The 23,259-nt window shown below is 23.0% G+C and overlaps 5 protein-coding genes across 5 annotated transcripts; 2 read left to right on the forward strand and 3 right to left on the reverse strand. All coding sequences in view use genetic code 6, as the record gives it.

Moving 5' to 3' along the window:
• Positions 1-652: 652 nt before the first annotated feature.
• TTHERM_000488189 (cytoskeleton-associated protein, putative) lies at positions 653-6,696 on the forward strand (the record flags this gene model as incomplete). Its single annotated transcript, XM_012797800.1, has 9 exons — positions 653-713; positions 833-1,269; positions 1,339-1,806; positions 2,504-3,480; positions 3,596-4,296; positions 4,555-4,865; positions 4,952-5,360; positions 5,412-5,905; positions 6,064-6,696. 9 exons carry the CDS (start codon positions 653-655, stop codon positions 6,694-6,696), a joined length of 4,491 nt encoding a protein of 1,496 aa, XP_012653254.1.
• Positions 6,697-7,466: 770 nt separating this feature from the next.
• TTHERM_00488200 (erythrocyte-binding protein) lies at positions 7,467-9,157 on the reverse strand (the record flags this gene model as incomplete). Its single annotated transcript, XM_001016795.2, has 2 exons — positions 7,467-8,498; positions 8,561-9,157. The coding sequence occupies 2 exons, from the start codon at positions 9,155-9,157 to the stop codon at positions 7,467-7,469; spliced, it is 1,629 nt and encodes a 542-aa protein (XP_001016795.2).
• Positions 9,158-11,585: 2,428 nt separating this feature from the next.
• Positions 11,586-16,381, forward strand: TTHERM_00488210 (hypothetical protein; the record flags this gene model as incomplete). Its single annotated transcript, XM_001016796.3, has 3 exons — positions 11,586-13,983; positions 14,151-15,022; positions 15,080-16,381. Exons 1-3 carry the CDS (start codon positions 11,715-11,717, stop codon positions 16,379-16,381), a joined length of 4,443 nt encoding a protein of 1,480 aa, XP_001016796.2. The 5' UTR covers positions 11,586-11,714.
• Positions 16,382-17,630: 1,249 nt separating this feature from the next.
• On the reverse strand, positions 17,631-19,833 carry TTHERM_00488220 (transmembrane protein, putative; the record flags this gene model as incomplete). Its single annotated transcript, XM_001016797.2, has 3 exons — positions 17,631-17,800; positions 17,850-18,091; positions 18,152-19,833. The coding sequence occupies 3 exons, from the start codon at positions 19,831-19,833 to the stop codon at positions 17,631-17,633; spliced, it is 2,094 nt and encodes a 697-aa protein (XP_001016797.2).
• Positions 19,834-20,579: 746 nt separating this feature from the next.
• TTHERM_00488230 (AMP-binding enzyme family protein) lies at positions 20,580-22,770 on the reverse strand (the record flags this gene model as incomplete). The annotated part of the gene is made up of 3 exons (XM_001016798.2): positions 20,580-20,743; positions 20,792-21,036; positions 21,092-22,770. The coding sequence occupies 3 exons, from the start codon at positions 22,768-22,770 to the stop codon at positions 20,580-20,582; spliced, it is 2,088 nt and encodes a 695-aa protein (XP_001016798.2).
• Between the last annotated feature and the right edge of the window lie 489 nt (positions 22,771-23,259).

Genomic DNA, 23,259 nt, shown 5'->3' on the forward strand with positions numbered 1-23,259 from the left:
TAAAAATTAAAAATTAGATTTATATGAAATCTATTGAAGAGAGAATTTAAAGCAATTTAAATTAAATATTTATTCACAGTTTGCTACTTTTAATTTAATTATGCTAATTAGAATAATTAATTTAAAATTTGACTTGAAAATTTGTTGATAAACATATCAAAAGATTATATTAAATATATTTATTTTAGGGAATTAATAGTTAGATAAATAAATAATAACTTTTATTCTATTTTATGTAAGATTTTCCTCTATTAGATTTTAGAATAAGCTTAAGAATAATATTTACATTTATTTTGCTTGTCTAATAAATTCTTGTTAAATTAATAATTAGACACCCGCGAAAATTGTGCTTAGAAATATAAAAATCAAAAATTTAAAAAAATTTCAAAATTTTGGTCTCTTTTGGTTTGTTTTTTATTAATATTTGTGATTTTGAAATTAGTTTGATTTTGCATGCAAATCAAATTAATTTTTACTTGTTGCTTGCTTGCTTTATTTTTTATCTGCTTATTGTTTCTCGCTGCAAAATTAAATTTTTTGATGTTAGCAGAATTAATAGTTAGTCAAAAATTAAATAAATAAATCAATCAATTATCAAGTTAATAATTAAAGAAAAGCAAGAATTAGGATTTCAATTATTTAAGATTGTTTGATGGAGTTCGAAGATAAGCCAATTGGAGGCACTAAATTTGTGCTAGATGAGTATCCTCCAGGTAATAAATTAACTATTTTGCAATATTAGCTTTGCTTAAATAAACAATTCAGAAAGATAGAATATTGCTTTTGAGTTTTTTGCTGGTAATCCTAAGGTTGTATTTATTATTTTTAATAGGTTATGATCCTAATGCAAAAAAAGAAGAGACATAGGAAAAGCTACCTCTTCAAACAAGAATTAAGAGTACTGTCTTTAAAAATAGAAAAGAAGCAATTGAGGAATTAATAGAGTTGTTTAAGAAAACGGAGGATGTAAATGACGCAGTTTTTAGTGAATATACATCAATGTTTTCTAAATTTGTTAGTGATTCCAACCCTGCTTGTTTGGAAAAGGGTCTTCAAGCAATTTAGATTTGGTGCGAGAAAATGGAATCTTTGTCATCTCTTTCTGAGCCTTAAGAATTCCTTAAACTTACTGTTGAAAAGGCTTTGTCATAGGGAAAGCAAAATATAACAGACATTATTTACGAAATATTTTCAATTTTCATAGAAAAAGGACAAAAGGATGATGTTTTAAACTCCCTTAAGATATGTTTTCCTCACAAAAATCAAAAAGTAATTTGAAAATATTTTAAACAGAGTTTTAAATAATTGAAAACATTATTTTTTCATTTTTTCCATCAGGTTCAGTGCTGTTCCATTTAAGCCGTTTTAGAAATTTTAAAGAGATTCGGTGCAAGAAAGTTAGATTATCTCAAGCAGTTCCTTCCAGAAATTTAGAAATTATCTGAAGTAACTATCTCAGGTGTCAAAGCAGCATGTATGACATTTTTTAAAGAAGCATTCAAATGGTTGGGAGAAGGAATGAAAATCTTTACAGATAAGTTAAGTAGATAGTAACTTGAAGAACTTGAAAAGTTCTATGCAGAATACAAAGAAGAAGAACCTTTGAAGCCTACAAGAGAGTCTGCCCTAAAAGAAGAACAAGAGTTAACCAAAGGTGGTAAAGGAAAAGCAGGAGCTAAAATTGATGCATATGATATGGCCATAGCCCAAGATATATTTTCTAAATTTAACGAAGCATGGACAGAAAAAGTCCTTGCAACTTAAAAATGGAGTGAAAAGAAAGAACTTCTTGATGCCTTAATAAAAGTAATAATAAAATTATAACCTAAATTAGAATTTAACTTGCTAAATAGCTTAGAGTATCAATATATAAATTTAACATAAAAAGAAATTCTAATAAGATCATAATACTTAACTAACACAAAAATGGAAAGATAAAAATTAAAATATAATGTGATCTATTTTGATTATTTTGATGAGAGATATGACTTAAGTGATAAAGCAATTTGAGCAAATAAAATTTTAGAAATTCTACATAAATATTTCATATCAAAATGAATTATTATCAAATTTAATTAAATTTAGTTTTGATTGGTTGATTGAGGATCTCAAAATTAACCTAATAATATTTTTCAAATTGTAAAAATTGCAAATAAAAAAGCCTCTAAAATGAAGAAAATATTTTAATTCATTCAAACTAGCAAGAAAAAAGGATTTATATTATCACTTTAAAAATTAACAAAATTAGCATTTATTCGATAAAACAACTAGATGAAATGAATAGAAAATAAATTGAAATTCATGGTTTTTTAAATCAAAACATTTATTTTAAAAATTGTTTTTAAAATTTACTGTTTATTTAAAAAAACTCCACTTACAATTAATAGAAATAAAATCAAAAATATAACTATTTTTTAAATTTTAGATTAAAAATAATTTAAATATTTTTAGAATATGAGTTAAGTTTTTTTATAATTTTAATTTTTTATTTATTTTATAAAAGGCTGCTTCAGTTCCAAAACTTGCTCCAACTAATTACTATCCTATTGTTTAGATGTGTAAGAAATTATTGAATGATAGCAATGTCAATATTTAGGTTTGTGCTATTAAAATTGTTGGGTTATTAGCATCAGGACTTAGAAAACAATTTTCGTAGAGTGCTAAATTGCTGAGTTCATAGATAGTTGAAAAATTCAAAGATAAAAAGCAATTTATTGTAGATGAAGCATTAAAGACTTTAAAGAATTATTTTTACTGTATTACTTTGGATGAATTAACTGAAGATTTAAAGGAAGCTTTGAATGATAAAAATGCAGGATCTAAATTAAATGCTATAAATTTGTTAATTAATTGCATTGAAGATGAAAAATATAAAAACACTTTTAAGCTGTTCTTTTAACAATTGAGAAAATTACTTGATGACAGCTCAGAAGATGTTAGAAACAAAACTATTCAATTAGTAGGAAAACTTAAAGGTTACTACACAGATTCTTACACTTAGAGTATCACATTAAATTTGAATCAATAAAAAATGTCTAAGATCGATTAATATGCTTCTTAAGTCCAGCCATTTTAGTCTTCTGAAATGAATAATTCTCAATTAGGGTCATAAATGAGTGACAGAATATCTCCTCCTAAGCCAGCTTCAAGTGGAGCAACCTTAAAAAAAAATGCTGCAAATGGTACAAGCAATAACTCTACAAACAACAATAAATTTTAGAAAATAGGATTATAGCCTGCATCTACATAAAATGGAAATAAGGCTAATACTTCCATGGAAATAGAAAACGACAATATTCATAGCATATAAAATTCAAATCCAAACGCCAGAATGGATATTTCTAAAGAATTAGAAAAACCTCTTAGAAAAATACAAGAACAAAAGCAACAATCTAAAAAAGAAGGTTTAGATATTTTAGAAGTTCTTTTGCAATAAGCAAATTACAAAATATCTTCAAACGGAATATCTGAATTGGTCATGTAAAATACTTTGATTTTAATTAAATGCACTTCATTTCAATTCAATTCAATTTTATTTATTTTTATTTTTAAATATTTGTTTGAATTCTTTTTCATTGATTATTTATTTTAAAAGTGCTTTGAAAAAGTGCCTTTCTGAAAGCAACAAAAGTTTAGTCAGACAATTTATTTCTTTTGTGGCTAAGTTTGGTGAGGCTCTTGGAAAGGAAGCTAAGGTTTTTGCCAAAACTCTTGTACCAGGAATAATGCAAAATTTATCAGACAAACAAGCTTTAGTCAGAACAGAGGCACAAAATGCACTTGAGAAATGGGCAGAATTAATTGGAATCGAATAAATAATTAATTTTATCCCTCCATTTTTAGGATACGAAAGCTTAGAAATTAAAAACGAGTTGATGAATTATATTATTAAAAACTCAGAAAGTTACTTAAAAAGTGATCTTAAATCATTCACTGTCCCGATTCTCTAGCGTTTAACTGATAAAACGAAAGAAATCAGAACACTTGCAGAGCAAATTCTCGAAATTACTCTATAAGTATTCCCTATTTCTCACTTCTACGACTCTGTCAAAGATTTCAAGCCAGCAGTCGTTCAATAGCTAAGATCAATCTTTGAAAAGTACTCAGGTGGAAAACCTGACCAAGGAGTTAAAACAAATTAAGTAAATGAAGATACGAATAGTTACTCATAACAAAACAATCCCTACGTCAACAGATAAATGCCCATAGAACATAACACCAACCAAAATGCCTATAATCCACATAGAAACAACATTCAGGCAAGAAATATTCAACAACAACAAGCTCCTCCATAATGTAAAAAATCATAAATTTTAATTAATTACTAAATTGTTTATTTTAAATTATATATTTATTTACTAATCAATTATCAAAGTATTTTTTAATCATTTTTAATTAAAATTTTTGTTTTTTAATAAAAAATTATTTGAAATTATTACATTTGAAAATTTTTTTAAAGAATATACTCAAGTAACAATTAATTTCACTTTTTTAGTTAATATAAAATGTTTGGATTTAATTATTAATTTTTGTAATTAATTAAATAAAAAATAGTAAATACATAGACTCTCAAAGAAAAAAGAATTGACATGGAAGAATAAAGACCTTGGCCTCTTGAAACGATTCATGATGATTTAGTGGAAGATTTAATAGAGAACTTTAGATAAGTTGGAATTCCTAATGAGTTGAGAATGAAAATGTTTTCTTATAATTCAGCTAGTGTGATTGAAGCAGCTAAGTATGTTAAAGAAAAAATATCTAGCGCTTCATAGATATCAGATATTCTAATAAAATGGATTTATTTGAGATTGTGGGAATAAAGAAATATTGAGGTTTGTAAAGTCATTCTTGAAATGCAAAAGCAAGTAAATATTTTGTCAATATTTTTCTTAAAAATAGTTTCAATAACTCAAAAATTTGACTTTGAAAATAAACATTTTTTAATGAATAGATATTTGATTGCTTAAAAGGTGAATAGTACTATTTGGCTGATTATGAATTGAATATTATTTTGTCAAGCATGTATTTATGTATGGAATTGCATAGCAAGAGCAGTGAAATTCTTAATTTGATAGTGTCAGCTCATGAAAGACTGAGATTGATTTGCTCTTCTTCAAAGATTATGAAATTTTGGGTCAATCGTCTTTAAGTTAACAGTAGTTTTTGTGAATTAATTATATTGGTTCTGAATAGTGGACTTTTTACTTCTGAGCTAAGCAACGAGTTAGGAACACTTAGTAAAATTGAGGCTATTGCATAAAACTAAGATATAGTTACTGCTTTATTGAATACTTATGGTGATCATGTCATGAAGGCTTACGGATTCTAGTTATAAAGCAACTCATTCTAAAGTATTAAACGTAATCAACTAGCTAAAATTTTAAAAATTATAATTTTTTTATTATAAATAGAAGAAAATAAAACCAACGAAATAGGCGAAGATTAAGGTTTCTTGGAGATAAAACAAAATCTCTATAAACTTGGAAATAAAGATATAAATTTAAAGCTCTACACAGTTCATTTTTTGAATGAAGCATTTTAGAATCCAGAAAAAATATAAATCATGATTAAACATAGTGATTTAATTACATTAGAAATTACTAAGTATTTGAGCACTTGTATGATAGAGCTTAAATAAAAGGAAATCCAATATGAATTTTTCAATTCTTTCTTGAATCTTTTCATTAAAATCACCAATACCAAGTAGTTCTTCTGCTCTATCTCCTCCGCTTCTACCAAAAATGTTGCTGAAACAATCTTAACTGAGCTCATATAAGCTGATGAAAACAAAGAAGATAAAAACTCTTAATAAGCAGTTAAGCAATTAAATACATTGATGCTTAGAGTTTTAGAAAATGGAGAAATTAACAACATGCTCTAAATATTATTTGACTTGCTCATCTTTGTAAAAAAATTATTATTAAATTATTCTAATTTTGGTTTAATTCAATTATTGAATTTTCAACATTTTCAATTCAGAATATTCTAAAACAATTAAGGATTATTTTATAATTTATCATTAAAAGATTTATGAAATATTCAAATTTTTTTAATTTTAAATAGTATCGTAGAAAGAGTGAATATTCTAAGTATATTGCTATTATAATAAGATGTATTCTTAAGCTTGCAAAGGTTCTGAGAGATGATATCAAGGAAGTTAACTTGGATAGTTTGTTCATTAAATTCCATTAATATATCTCTGAATTTAACCATGAAAATTAAAGAAGTGATGATATTGGTGTTAAAGCAGTAAAAACTATGATTGATTAAATAGCTAAAGCAGTAGACATCCCTGTTTTAATGCAACACTATAAAGTTTTAGAAAACTAGCCAATTAAAGACCAGTAAATAATCAAAATGATAGAAATTATCTCAAACACAACCACTATTCACCAATCTCCTCTGACTAAGGCTACTCCTGTAAGTAATGGAGGAATAGACAAAATGTCCTAGCTTAAGTTGAGATACGCTTAAATGCTTGCAAATAAAAGCCCAAACTCATAAATCGAAGAAGAAAGTGTATAAAGAAGTATCCAAAGACTGAACAACAGCATTCAACAAGCAAATAATATGCCAGTTCTAAATAACATTACAAACATCAACCAATAAAACATAATTGAAAATCAAAAAATAATAGAAGAAAATAGCTAAATAAATGACCAAAACCATAAGACGAATTTATTTGCCAATCATTGAAACTAAACAATAAAATTTTCTAGTATTAATTAACTAATAAAAAAATTAATTAATTAACAAATAAAAATATTAACAACAATTTCTACTTCTACTAAACTTTAAATATATTTATTATTTATAATTAAAAATATCAATCTAATTTCTCTAAGTACTTTTAATGCGTTTAATAACTTTGTATTTATCTATTTATATTTACTTAGTATTATTTATCATTTTATATGGAGAAATTATAAACAATCTTATTATTTCTCCTATTTTTATCTCATTAATATCTTAATGTAATTATCATTATCTAATATTTATTTATATACTTATTTATTAATTATGAGGAACTTTTAAAACCTATTCCTAATATCAACCAAAATGTTTTTCTATATTTATTTTCTCTTAATAAATATCAAGGTGTTTTATGATGTTTGTTAAATTTTTCATGTAAAATATAACGAATTTTTTTCTTTAAATATTTTATTTAGAATAATTAGTTTATTAAATTTTCTTATTTTTAAGTTAAATAATTTTATTTATTTTTTCTTTCTTATTGATAACGAATTTTTCAAGTAATAAGTGTTAAATTAATAATTTCTTATATAAAAATAATCAAGAAATTTGACACATTTATTTTATTTGGAGTTAAATAATTAAAATTTAATATTTATTTTATATAAAAAGAGATTAACTAAATTTAATTTTTTGATTTTTTATTTAATTCATATTTACATTTATTTATTTATTATTTATATTTTAATTTTTTAATAGTGTATTACATTTAATCATTTTTTCTTCCCTCTTTAAAAGAAGTCATTTATTGAAGTGATGGAAGTCTTTTTTTAATTAGTGCTTTAATCAGCACAGTTTTGTGTTTGTTTTGTTTATTAGCTTTTGTTTAGAAGAGAGTTTTTGTTCATAGCAATTCCAAATAAACCTTATCCGCTAGTTTTTTTTAGAAAAGCTGGAGCTTCTGAGGCTTATTAATTTGTTTAAAACAATTTACTTTATTCATATTTTGGTGTTTTTTTTAATTGATTTTCTAAATTATATTCGAAAGTTCTTTTTTTTATTTAATTGTCAACTTCATTGATATTTATGTTATTGCTGCTGTTTTCTTTACTCAAGCTTTCCTTTAAAAAACCAATCGAATCCTAGCTTTAACTTATCATGCTTTCTAAAGCAGTTTCTTTTTTCTCCCTGTTGTTATTCATAGAGTACTATCTTGTTTACTGAATTTAATCATCCTCACTGACCATTTTATTCTTTTAATCTTGAATGTAAAATGGATTCTAAATAGAAGCTAGATCATTACTTGAAAGAGAAGAAGAATTTTTATTCAGTTTTTAATCTTCAATAGAAAAAATAGAGAAATTGCTATTTTCTTCATCTAAATTAATCATTCCACTTTATTTGTTGTTATTATTACTATGACTGCTCATAAATATATTTTAATTTTAGTTTATTTGAGATTTAAGATTTGTTAATTTATCTTAAAATAACTTCTTCTAATTATTCATAACTTCTTATAATCTTTTTACTTTTTCTTAAAGTCGAGAGATAAGAAGATTTTATTCATTTAATTTGTTATTTTTAAACTTAGCTTCGCTCTTTTAAGATTCAATCTCTTGTTGCATTTATTTTATTTGGCTTTGAAGCATTTTATTTTCCTAAGACAGTTCTTCAAAAGCTCCTTTCTTCATTCTAAGCATCTCATAAAATTTTTATGCCTGTTCTTCAATAGGCTTATTTTTTTTAATATCCTCAATTACTTTATGTTCATTGCTTCCACCTTGTTCCATTTATTCCTTCAATATCTATTTATCCAATTAAAATAATAACTTTAAATAACCCACTAAAATACATAAATAAATATTACTTGAATGTGCCTTAGCTCAGATAAATTCTTTTTAAGCTCCTAAATAGTTTCTAAATCGCTATCATGCAAACTTTGTAAGTCTTTTCTTTTATTTTCTTCCAATTCAGCTTTTTATTTCAATTATTCAGCTTTAATTACTAATTTTTTGTAAGTAGAAGATAATTCTTTATCAGATTTCTCAAGATTTTGAATTTTATCTTACTACTCTCTGCACATTACCACTAACTCATCTCGATGTCTTTTAACTGAAGTAAACTCCCTGGTTTAATTTTCAAATTTATTCATAATTTCTACAACATTTTGTCTTTCATTTTATGACAAACTGTTATAAAAAGCTTAAATTTATTCCTCTGCTTCATCATTACATTTCAAATCATAATTCATACCAGTTATATTTGCCCTGGTCATTCTCTTTCTACAGCATGGACACGTACTAGAATTTTCAAAATTTTAGAATATACATAATTAATGGAATACATGTCCACATGGAGCGCATGCTAAATCTTAAACAAGTTCATCTAAACAAATAGGACAATCTGGAACTTCATACACTTTTCTCTATAATCCCTTTGGCTAATCAGCTTGATTTTAATTCATATACTCTATTTTTTTAAATTGATCCAGAATGATTCTAAAATAATTTTATCCTCAGAAATTTTGAATGGCCTAGCACTGATAATCCTTCAAAAGAAAACCTCTTTCAATACTTATTTTAGTTAATTTACAATCTTTACAAATTTATTCACAAAAGTTATTCAAAATTTGATTTTTTTTTCTCTATTAAAATGCTTCCCGCAATTTAGTGTTAATTTTGATTTCACAAAAACAATATTATAAGCAGCGAGGTAAACATTATATTATTAAAAGATTCTATTTGCGAGCCATTAAAATCCTCATTAAATCTGATCTCTTCTTGCTTATGAAAAAAGTAATAAAACATATTAATAAAATTAAAAAAACAAAATAATAAATAAATAAATAAATTTTTAAATTATGAAAAAATTGTTAACTTAAAATAAAGGACTTTATTTATTATTTATAAATTAATGAAATCTAATTCATGTTTTTTAAAAACAAATAATATTATCTAAAAATAAAAATTCTATTAAAATTATAAATTAAAAATAATTCAAAAATCTTATAAATTTAAATCTATATTAAGCCTGATGTTTTTTAATGTAAATGTTCTAATAGTTTACAAAGAATATTATTATCAATTAAATAAATAAATTATGATTATTAATAAACTATTACTTTATTGATTATGAAAATTTTAAAATGAGTTTTATTACTGAATTTGACGAGACAAAGAATCCAGGATTTGGAAGAATATATTAACTATCAAACTTTAGATTTTGAAGCAATCATCAATAGTATCTCTTCTAATATCGATATTGAGGTGTTGGAGACTCAATAAAGAGATCTAGTAGCCTTAATATTTTTAAGTAAATTAAATTGATGCTTAAATTAAAAAAATCAGAGGAGAGTATTACAAATAAATTTGTAGAAGAGCTCCAGATAATCTATCTTGAGTAATTTAGTCTGGTATTTAATTTAAGTAAACATATGTTTGGTTAAGAATAGTAGTTAAAAAATTTTTAAAATTTAATTTCCTGAAAATATTATGATTTTTTACCAAATCAAGATTTTAAATTTTAATAAAGAATCAATTAAAATTTTTGTAAAAAAACATATTTAACAAATTTAGCTTATAACAAAGTATTATACAAAATAAAAACTTAATAACTTATTGTCACAATATTGATTGATATTTAAATCAATTAAAATTATAAATATTTATTGCTGATTTTTTGAGTTTAATTCTACAAGTAAATATATAATCATATATTTAAAATTTTTTATATGGTTAAAGGTCTAATAGAAATTATTAAGATAGAAAATCTGATAAAAATCCACTCTTAAGAAATTAAATTAAGAAATAGAAAGATTTGATAATAAATTTTTAATAATTAATTAATTTTTTCATGCATTCATAGACAAATCATTTGAAAAAATGTTAATTAATCTATCTTTATAAATATATATTTGTATATCAAATTATCTGTCAGTCATTAAATCAACCTCTCTATTTACTTTTTTTTAATTTTCAAATTCTTTCTTTTATTTTTCAAATAATTCACACAGAATTTGTTTGTCTTTAAATAATAATAATAATTCAGCTCAATTATTTATTTAGTTTTAATTTAATTATAAAATCTATAGTAAATAAAATCGAAAAATTGATTTTACTAACAAAAACAAATTATTTTTTTTCTCTAGCTTATTTTTTGTTTGCAATTTTATAAATTATTATTAATATTAAGCAATTTGTAGACTTTTTTTTTAATATTTATCATTTACAATGATTTCAACTGGATAATTAATCAAATAAATTTACATTTTACTAAATATTATTTATTTTTATATCTCCAGTGAAGAATTATAATTAAGATTTGTTAATATCTGATAACATTTAATGATTTGGAATTGATTTAAAAGCTCAAATGCATCTTACTGTATTTCATTTAATCTTCTAAATTGCATAGCTTATATAAAAAGAATGAAATTATTTATGACTATTTGTTCAAATTTTTTGATATTTTTGATAAAGAAACTTTTTAAAATAAATTGATAGATTTTATAATAGTTATTATGAGTTATAGTAGCAAGATAATTGATTTGAAGTTCTTAGCAAAAACTCAAAGTATTTTTTGATGATTAATGAAAAAGTAAATCTTAAATTTCTGAATTATTTATATTCGATTCATATGAAAAATTAAGGCAAAAATTTCTTAAGAATTAATTTGTATTAATTAGGTGTTTTGCTTGTTTGACTGCTTTTTTTGTTTGTTTGTTTGTTTTTGAGGTTTTTTGATTGTTTATTTCAATCAAATTAGTTAGATTTGTTAAATAAATATCAAAAAACAATGAAGCAGAAAGAATATGAATTAAATTTAATAATTTTTAATGATTTCAATGAACGAATATATCATATATTTATATTAATAATAAATTAATTGAATGAATAATTCAATCAACCAATTAATCAAAGAAACAAACAAAATCAAAGCTAAAGTCGATAATTGAAAGAACGAACAAATATTCAATTAAAAAATCAAGCTTGAGCTATTAACAAAAGGAAATTATATGTAATATGAAAAATTAAATTACTCAAGACAAGGTTTAATATGAAGGCTGGGAAAATAAAAGGAGGTCTGCGAATTAAGACATTGGATAAAATAAGTCAGGCTAATAGTCTTAATATAGTAAAGGCATATCACAAGCCAAGAATCTGTTAGCAGTTGTCAAGTTAGATATTGGAGAAGGTCAAACAGACGTTATTAGAGTTTATTAGGGAGATGATATAATTAAAGTTGTAAAGAATTTTTGTTAGCAGCATGAACTTGATGAGAAATGTGTGGTGCACATGGTGAGACATATCACTCATGAAATAAACCTAGCATAATCAAAGGAAACTAAAAGACAAGCTGTCTAGCATAATCATTAAAATGAATAATTTTTACCATAAGATGCTTAGTAATAATCAATTTAGAGTAGTGAGAAGGAAGATATTTAAAGTTAAACAACTAATTCTTCTTCAAAGCAAAACTATCTTTAATTTAATAATCCACTTTCACCTGGATAGGCATAGGGAATTAATTTAGACTAATTTTCTTCTACATCAACGAACAAAAGTCATAATAAAAGTAAAGAAGGATTAGTTAGAAATAATGTTGTAGAAAAAGGCTTGCTTTAATAAGAGGGAGAAGTTTTAGATGATTAATTGGGAAGCGATAACGATAATTATGAAATATATAAAAATCATTACTTTTCCAAAAATCCAGTTGATTTTAATCCAAGTTAATCTAGACACAAGAATAAGGAAGACATAAAGTAAATACAAAGTAATAGTTCATTAAACAGCTAAGAAGTTTATTAGGCTAGAAATTCTCATAAGGTATAGAATGAAGGCGGATAAAATTTTAAAAAAAGCCAAAAGGAATATCAAAATATTTCAACAAATTACGATAAAAGTGCTTAACAGCTTAATTAGAATAAAAAGCAACACTAAAAAATGTAAGAAAATTATGAGAAATGGCACAAATTTATTGAACTAAAAAATAATTTAAATGCAAGGTCAAGAGAAGATTTAAAATCAGCAATAAATAATTAAAGTAATTTGAATTCTTAAAATAACCAGTAGGATGATAAGCGAGCTAGATCTTAATCATAAAGATATCAGTCACCCATGGCTTCTCAACATACTACTTCTTAATTTTACAATAAAAACTCTTAATTAAAATCAGATAGGAGACACGCAGTTAGTAATCACTAAAACAACAGCTTTGAAAATACTAACGATTTCTTAGACGAATATTAAATACTAGAAAAAATACGAAACGAAGGTTTATTACCAAATAATTTGACAAAAGCTTAATAAAAAATGGTTATTGGAAATACTAAATTCTCTCCTAAACGCAAACAAAAATTTTTAACATCAGGATCTTCTGGCTAACCATCTTCTTCCTCTTCTTCCTACACAGAAAAAAATTTAAAGAATATCGCTACTTAACTTTCTAATATTGAAGAGATGAATTCTTCTATAAGTTAAAATACAAGCAGAATAGATGCCACAAATAATGCTAATTTTTAGAGTAGTAATTCTCTCTTGTCCTCTTCTGTAAATCAAAATATATTGGGTAGTAATTTTCATTAAAACGCTTAAAATCTTCACAGTAGCACCAATTTAAACAAATCAAATAAAATTGATGACCAAATTTTAAAAAAGCATACAAAAGTGTTAAAAACTCCCACCCGAAATTCTAACAAATTCGATTAATCACATCAATAAGTTTCTCCACTTTCTTAAAGAAATAGTATTAAAACTTCTTAATAAGTATAACAACAATTGTTAGGTTCTCTTTAAAAAAGAGTGTAGGGAATAGTCCCTCTATTAGATATAAAAAAAGCATAAGCAGATAATAGTGGGAAATTACACACTGATTAGCATCAATATTCACAAACTCAAAGAAGCCCAAGAAATATATAAACATAAAGAGATAATTATGTTAACGAAGATCCAATAAAAATTAGTGGTAATTTAACTGATAGAGACCAAAAAGGAAGACAAGAAGAATAGCATTTAAAATATAAAAATAAGGTTCCACTGACAATCCGAATGAAGCAAAATGGTTCTCCAGATAACAGTCATAAATCGTCTTTTAACATAAGCTCAAAACTCTACAATTAACAAAAGCAATAGGAACTCAATCAAAAAAATTAGCAAGAAAGTCTTGAGAATAACAGCTTATTGAAATACTTGCAAGAGAGTTCAGGTAAATCCTCTAATTAAGACAACATAGTAAAAGTAGACTTAGAGTCTTATCAAAGACACAAAAAAGTAAAAACCTTAACACCTCAAAGTATTGCTTGCTTTTTAATTAATTCTGATTAATGATATAAATTCATAAATTATGAAATTATCTTTATTAACACTAATTTTTGCTATCAAATATTATAATTGATTACTAATTTTATTTATTTAAAATTAATTATTTTAACTCATTATTAATTAATTTATTTTTATTAGCTGATAAATCTCATAAGAGAGATGATTGCTACAATGATTACTTCTAAAATACAAGTTAACTTGACAAATCTACTGATTTAGCTTCTTCTAAATAGAGCAGAGTAAAAAACAGTAGTTCTATACATTAAACATAAAATATTAACGAAAGAATACAAAAATCTCCAATAAGAAATAATATCTCTAATTTAGAAAAGCAAAATACAACTTTTGACGTTCCTTCTGGTCATAATATATCTTAAATCCATAAATTACTAACAAATGGGTAAATTTAAGCAAACAACTCTGTTATTCATAATCCGAGCTATGAAAATAACAGCAGAAAAGAAAGTAAAGTATCTAAAAACGGTCCCTTTATTTTACCTGGTTCAAGAGTTGCTGGAAACGAACTACAAGCTAGATTATCTCCTCCAAATAAAATAATTTAATAAAATTAAAATTTAATTTAAGATTAAAGTTCTAGCTTTAATCATCCTCATCATAATGAATTGCTTGTCAATAGATTGCTAAGATAAAAGGAAATTTAAAAACCTAATGAAACCTTTGTAAATAACATTATTGATAATAGTAAATCTTCAACTTAACAACCAAAAGAATAGCAAAAAAAATAAGATGTTGTTATTAATTAAGTAAATACTGTGAAAATGGAGTTTTAAGATTTCTTATACCAAAAAATATTTAAAAAAATGGATAGTGATGGTGATGGAACGATCTCGGTGCTAGATGTTGATATTAATTCATTAAAAACAGACATATTAGAGGTTTTACAAAATTTTCTTTTAGATTTGGCTGATAATGGAAACATTAAGTACACATTTAACTCATTTTTAGAATACATCAACAGCAAAAAGTAAATGATAGAAGCTCTTCAATAAGTAAATAAATTTAATATTTTTTAAAAGACTAATTTATTTATTTTTTTTTAATTTTAGATTTACAACAAGAAATATCTCAATAAAATGGACCAAGCTATCTAACATATGATTTAATCATAAACAAAATAAATAGAAAAGCTCCCTGCTCAATCTCCTAAGTAATAATTTTTATAAAAGTAGGACTAGCATTAATTAAATAAGATACTTTTGCAATAGCAAGAATAATAATAGTAACAATAGATATAATAACAATAAATGTACTAATAATAATCATAATAATAAGTTTACTAACAATAGTAATAATAATAATAATAATTGTATCAATAGCAATAATAATACCAACAGTAGTTAAAATAACAGTAATAACATGTTTAATCATAAAATAAAATTGTAAATAATAACTAAAATAATATATAGAAAACTTAAAATCAAAGTTAAATTTAGCAAAGTTATTTGCCATTGCAGTAATAAATAAACTAATTTAATGAATAAGTTCTATTATAGTAATAAAATTAATAGCAACAATTAGGTAAAAAGGGAAACGATATTACATTCAATTTTATTTAGCCTCCATCAAGAAACAGTTTACAAAGTGACTAATTAAGTTAACCTAAATTACACTAAGAGTTTTCATTCCAGCCAAAATTCTTTACTCAATTAGACAAATAACAACTTCATTAAGGATAATAATAAATTTAAGAAGAGGATGATAACAATGAAGAGGATCCTATAACTCATTTTGTAGATCTTTCAAGTCACTTAAAGAAGAAAAATAAAACTACAAATGATTAAGTTAACCAAAAAGGTTTTAATTTCTAGTAAGAATAGGTATAAAATAAACCAATTTAAAACAAAGAAATGAATAATAACTTGAATAAAAATATTTAATCTCCAAATCAATAAAGTAACAATTAAAATGTAGATCACGTCAATTTTTCTTTTAGCGAAGACCCATAACAAAGCAGATTTGTAACGAATACTCTAAATATTAAGGCAAATCATACTGTTCAAAATAACGTTAGGGATATCAATATTTCTTCTCAAAATCACTCTCCCTCATTTCATGAATAAAACAATTCTTATGCTGGTTTTGGTAGCTAGAGCTATAGCAATAGCAATAACAATAACAATCCTTAAGATAATATCGGATAAGAGCTCCTTGTCTCATTCTCTAATTAATCAATCCCATTTCGCGAACCTTCTTTTGGCAACAATAATAATCACTATAATTAATTTTTAAATAGTCATAATGATAACAATGCTTAAAATTCTTAATAAAACTAAGTCTCAGCTCCTTAAATAATTTCAGGGCGCTATAAAAACTTAGTCTAAAAGTAATTTAACATAAATACAAATTGATTAAATAAACATAGTTAATTTTGATTTTTCTTACCAGGCTTTCAATAGTAATTGATTTCTAATTGAATAATTAAAATGCTATGACTTGATGATTAAACACTTTAAATAGACTAATTAAAACATGATTATTCAAAGAATTAAATAGATAATTCATTCATCTTTTAATATACTTATTAGATTTTTTCAAGTTTTTAATAGTTTTACTAAGAGTTTCATTTGTAAGTTGAGAGTTATTCCTTAGCTTGCAGGTTTGATATAATTAAAGACACAAATTTTCCAAAAAAAAGTAAATAAAAATATTTATATGATAAACTAAATAAATAAATAAATAATTAACTTTATATTTTTGACTTATATTTATTAATTTATAATGCTAATTTATTTATATTAATAAAATGTCTTTTAAATTATAATTATAAATGTTTATAAAATTACTTTTAACAAAAATTTATTTATTTTTAACATATTTATCTAACTGACTTTAATATAATATTTTTATTCTCTTTTCTTAAATTGTAATTTAACTTTGAATTAATTAATTTAAATAATAATTTTTTATTATCATATAATATTTTTTATTATTAATTTAATTAAATAAATTTGTTGAGATAATTTAAAAAAACCTCAAAAATGAATTTGTCAAATTCATTTAAATTATAAAAACAAACGAGTAAAATTTATTTAAAAATATGAATTTTTCATATTGTATATTGCTTCTGAATTTATTTTTTAATGAAATATAAAGTTAAATTTTTATTTTAAAATCAATTTCTATTCATAAGTTTTTCTATCTTTATATAATTTGAGATATTTGAATTCTAAAATTATTAAATTTAAAGACATAATCTCTAACTTTATTTTTAAATTTTTGCTTGTTAATAAGGAAAATTTGATAAATTTTTTATTAGATTCAAATGAAATAAACTAATTAGTAATATTAAATAAGATATAAAAAAAAATTGTTAATAAATTTAAATTCTAAAAATTTACCATTTGAATCAAATAACAAAATATGAAAGTTTACAATAAAGATTAATCATATTCTTAGTACAAAACGATTTAAATAAAAATGATTATAAATATTAAATAAGATATAAAAAAAAATTGTTAATAAATTTAAATTCTAAAAATTTACCATTTGAATCAAATAACAAAATATGAAAGTTTACAATAAAGATTAATCATATTCTTAGTACAAAACGATTTAAATAAAAATGATTAATTTTGTAAAGGAAAATAAGCTAGTTACTCACTCATTTGCTTTTTTTTAAATAGAAGAAATGATTCTTTTATCTACATCGTTTAAATAATTTCCTTCCTAATACCTAATTAAAAATTTTTCTATATAATATAACTACAATTACTCACATTGTAATACTGAAAACTATTTTTCAAAGTGATTTAATTTTACTTTTTCTACTGTTTTAAAATAATTATGAATAGTGTTTCAAAATAAATAAAAATTTACATTCATAGTTAACTTTTGAATCTTTACCTTCTAAATCTAGGTTTGTAAAATTATCAGTCAGACTAACAAGTTGAATTGCAGCTATTTAGTCTAAGCTAAGCAACATACATACAGCTTTTTTCAAGAATATAATATCTTTAAAAAACTCATTAATATTTAAATTCTTTTATACTTCTTAATCGATTTTTTTTATTTCTTTTTATTTAATGCCTTTGCTTTGTAAAAATTTAGATTTCAAGCATCTTTTAGTTTAAAAAAAAAAACATTTTGGAAATAATTTAATATGTATTGAATAATTTTACTTGAAATTAAATATTGTATTCTAAATAGACTACTTCATCTAGCTACTATTCATTACCTTTAATTTTTAGGAAATTACATCACCAAAATTCTTTTAATTTTTATTTTGTAAGCTTTTTAAATCTACTTTTAGATCTTTTTTTTCAAAGTCTATCTATTTCTAAAAGAATTTTTATTAGGTAAAATTTAATTATTTCTCCTTATCAAATATTCCATTATTAATTTATTTATCCAGATGAAATTCATTTTTTGCAATTTAGTTTATCTTATCTATTTTAGAATAATTTGTCATATTATTGCAAACTTAACTTTAATTCTTTAGAGAAAATTAAGAAAGGGTATCTTTTACTTCATCTTTAAATTATTATTCATCATCAAATAGTTATTTCTACTTAGATGAGCAACTGCTATCATTGAAAAATGATTTTGATTTAAATGTGTTTTGTAAATATTTAAACTAAAAACTTGGTAAAACTATGTCTTTTTTATTTTGATTTTCGGAAATATCATCAGTGAACTCATCTGTTTCTTCGTTTTGTTCTTTTTTACTATTTCCTTCTTTACTTTAGCTTTAAATATATAATTAGCAATTCTATGTGATTTAGCTATTATTTTGAAGAATTTATTGGCATTTTTCTAAAAAAAGATTTCTCATTATCAGAATAAAAAAGTCTTGTTTGATTAGTTTTTGAGATACATATATTCCCAAAACTCTACACACCATTATCACTGTTGCAACACTATTAACCAGCGCTAATATCTAAGTAATTGTAGCATATTAAACATTAACATATTGTACATATTCATCCATTTAAACTGTAATTTAGTTGTATGGACCAATACCTTATTATAAAGAAAGTTACCTATCTAAGCTAAACATAGTTTGATCATAATAAATAGGAGAAGTGTAAGTTTTTTACTCTTAAATAATCAAGCCCTACTTTACTTGAGTCTCCTACATTTAAGCTTTTAAGTTAGTTATTATGTACTAACTAGATGTACTATAGCTGTAAATAAACCTATAATTTGTCTAAATTTACATAGAGGTTGTGTTATATTATTGAGTTTTTAGTGACATGCTTACACCTGATGCAGACCCATTTATAATAGCATCTATTTCACTTTACAAACCACAATTATTTGGAATCACTGTTTTTATGTTATCTAAATCTAAGCATCCGTAGACACTTATATATAACTAGGAAAAAATATTATTATTATTATCAAGTATTAGAGAGTAGTTTCTAATTTAAGAGAAATCTATACAATTTTAACCTTAAAGCCAAGCATTTGTGCATTATATTATGTCTAAATTTATTATTTAGTTTATATTTTTTTATGGATCATAATAGTAAAAGTATGCTTAAAAAACCAAATAAGTTTTATTCTGCAAAGCCTCGTACTAACTTATTGTTAAGCTAGAATTGTAATAAAATTGAAAAGCTATCAAGTCTTCATCAAGCTAAATTTCTTTTCGACTATCAGTAATAAAACTTTAAGATCTGAATTATGGTTCAATTTGGTTGTTAATATATTGATCAAGTAAATAAATAAAGTAAGAAATGACTAATATCAGAGACGCTAATGATAAAGCAACTCCTTAAACAGTACCTTTCTTGTAATTTTATCCATCTAGATTAAAGTAAAAGCCAGAACTAAATAAATCTAGCTAAAAAATTTTCATTAATTATAAATAATTACTTCTACTTTATTGATATTTCTGTGATTAATTTAATTAAGACAAATTAAATAAGTTAGTTTTCTTTTCTCTAAATTTTTAAAAATTATTTATTTATTTATTTATTATTATTATTATTATTACTCTTTAGCTTTTAAGTTTAATTAATTTAAAGAATATTATCACTAAAGTAAGATAGCATAGATAAATAGTTAGCCATTTTTAATATAAAAAAATAGTGATAATTAATAATAAGCATTTTAAACTGCAATGAAAGTTTTAACCAATAATATCAATTCATTCACACTTAGTTTGCAATTTTATTATTAAAGAATAGTACGTTAAAAATAAATAGTAAGAAATTAATTTTAAAAATTAAAGAAATTTAAAAAAAATAATTTAGAAATATTTTAAAAATTAAATATCAATAATGGAATTACAAATAAACAAAAATTATATTTTTGGTTTTTATAAAAAATTATTTATTAATTTTATAATTAAATAAAGCAATTATTTTAAAAATAAATAAACTAACCATTTATAAAAATATTTTAAATATTATTTTAATATACAAAATATAAAAATGATAATTTTATTATTTATAAATAAGGTTTAAATTATTTTAATTTAAAAATTTTTAAAAAAATATAAAATAGATATTGATGAATGAGATCCACAATATAAATAAGTTTTTTTGGCAATATCTCCCTTTTGTAGGTTCCCTTCTATTTATTGCTATTAACTTAACATATTCATTTATTTTAATTTATTGATGAAATAATTCTTTTATCAACTTCAGTTAAATCACTGCCTTCTTAACATTTTACCAAAAAGCGCTCTATGTAATTAACTTATAACTCTTCATATTACAATATCAAATACTATCTTTCAAAGTGGTTTAACTTTTTTTTCTCTTCTAAAAAGGATAAATTTGAAATGATTGAATATTTTTAATAAATTTTACATTCGTAAATAACTCTTAAATCTTTTCTTTTCAAATCTAGATTAAGTAAATCTTCTGTTAGACCAACAAATTGTAAAGCAGCTATTTAATCTGAACTAAGTAACATACTAATTGCTTTCTTTAAAAATGTAATATCCTTGAAAAACTCATAAATATTTAAACTCTTCAAGACTTCTTCGCGTATCTTATCTAACTATTTTTGCTTTAATCCCTTTGATTGTAGGAAATTTTTGGATCTAAAGCATCTTTTTTATTAAAATTATAAATCAAAAACTAATGAATTATTTATAAAAATTTTACTTAAATTTAAATATTATATTTTATAAAGATTCTTTTATAGACTTGCTTTGCATGATACTCAATTTTTAAGAAATCGCTTCTGAAAGATTTTTATCGTTTTTATTTACTTGCCCTTTTAACTTATCTTTAAAATTGCTCTTTGGCCTATCTAATTTATTGTTCAAGAATTAAATTTAGCTCACACTATCTTTTTTCTATAAAGTCTATGTCCTACAATCCATTTACTATGTAATCAAAGACTCATTCTAAAAAACGGTATCAATTTTATCAAAATTTAATAGATTTCCAAGTACTTATAATTTTACTTAATTTGTTGATGGAGAAGTAGAAGATTGTATCATACTATTATTTTTTCTAAATTATTCATTTTAATCTTTTTCTTCATCAAAAAATAATCTATTCTTTTAACTACTATTATCTAAGTTAAAGTTAGAATTTACTCTCTTTTATAAATATTTAGATTCAAAGTTCGGTAGAAGAAAGTTTGTTTTGTTATCCTTTTCTTCAGCATCAACAACTAACTCTTATTATCTATTTTAAGAAGCTTCTTCTTCCGATCTGCTTTATACTTACATTAAAGTGCCACTTTTATTTATCAAATTATTTATTTAAAGTATTTCTTAGCATTTCTATTAAAATAAATTTCTTAAAATTAGAATAAAAAAATCTTCTTTTATTAATTTTTAAGAAACCATTCTACCTAAAAATCTTATGATCATAATTATTGCGGCTACGCTATTTACAAGTGCCAAAATCTCAGTAATTGTAGGATATTTTATTTAAGTATATTAGACTATTTCATCAATAAAAATATTTATTTGATTGTATGGTCCAACACCAGCTTACAAAGAAACATTCCTATCAAAGCTGTACATTGTAGTTTCATAATAGATAGGGGAAGAATAATATTGCTATGATTATAGAAGAAATCCCTACTTTACTTCAGTATCTTATATTTATGTTTTCATAGAACTTAAAATGAACTAATTTTATAGACTGTATATCTGCATAGATCTATAATTTGTCTATATTTCTTTAGAGGTAGTGTTATATTGTTATGTTTTCAGTTTAAGTAATATACCAGATGCATCTCCATTTATAACATTGTCAATTTCACTCTAAGTTGCACAATTATCAGGAATCGTTGTCTTTATATCATCCAAGTCTAAGCAACCATATACATTAATATACAGTGATGACAAGATATTACTAATATTATCAAGAATAAGAGTGTAGTTGCTTATCTGTGAAAAGTCTATGCAGCTAAAACCTTAAAGCTAAGGGCTAGTGCATTAAGTTATATTCAAATTGATTGTTTAGTAAATATTATTTATTGGATCTTGATAATAGAAGTAAGGATAATAAACCAAATAAGTTTTATTTTATATTATTTGATACTACTCAACTGTGAGACTTGTGTTATAATAATAGAAAAAGCCAATTAAATCTTAATCCAACTAAACACCATGACTAGAAGAACTTATAAAACTTTAAGATCTAAATTAAGGATCAATAAAATTGTTTAGATATTGATGTAATAAGTAAAAAAAGTAAGAAAGCACCAAAATAACTGATGAAAATGATAGCAAAACACCTTAAATAGTACCTTTCTTGTAATAGGGTCCATCTAGATTAAAATAAAATTCAGAAGAAAACAGATCCAAATTCAGTATTCTCATTTCTAAAATAATTAAATAGCCTTAGCTTTTTTATTTATTTACTTCTACTTTTTGTAATTATTTGTATTATGCTCAAATATAGTTTTTTAATTTACTATCAACTGTGTGTTTAATATTTCTGTTTAATTTTTTATTTATTGTCAAATTTTTAAAAATAATACTTCTTCAATCAATTTCTATTATTATTTAATATTTGATAGGCAAAAATATTAAAGTAAAAATGAACATATGTTTATAAGCTTAAAAGTAATTTTTAGATAAGTGAAATTTCAAACACCAATCAAATATAATTAATGAAAAAACTTTTATTTGAAAATATACAACATGATTGACCAACATTAGTTAATACGAATTATTTTAAAACCTAAAAATCTTTTTAACTATATAGGAATTTTTAGAAATATGAATAATTAAGAATATTCAATTTTATTAAATATCATTTACAGTATCTTTTTTAAAGTTTTTTATTATGAAGTATTTGTAATTAAT

Source organism: Tetrahymena thermophila, assembly GCF_000189635.1.
Source record: "Tetrahymena thermophila SB210 genomic scaffold scf_8254636, whole genome shotgun sequence".
In the NCBI taxonomy this organism is placed as follows: domain Eukaryota; phylum Ciliophora; class Oligohymenophorea; order Hymenostomatida; family Tetrahymenidae; genus Tetrahymena; species Tetrahymena thermophila.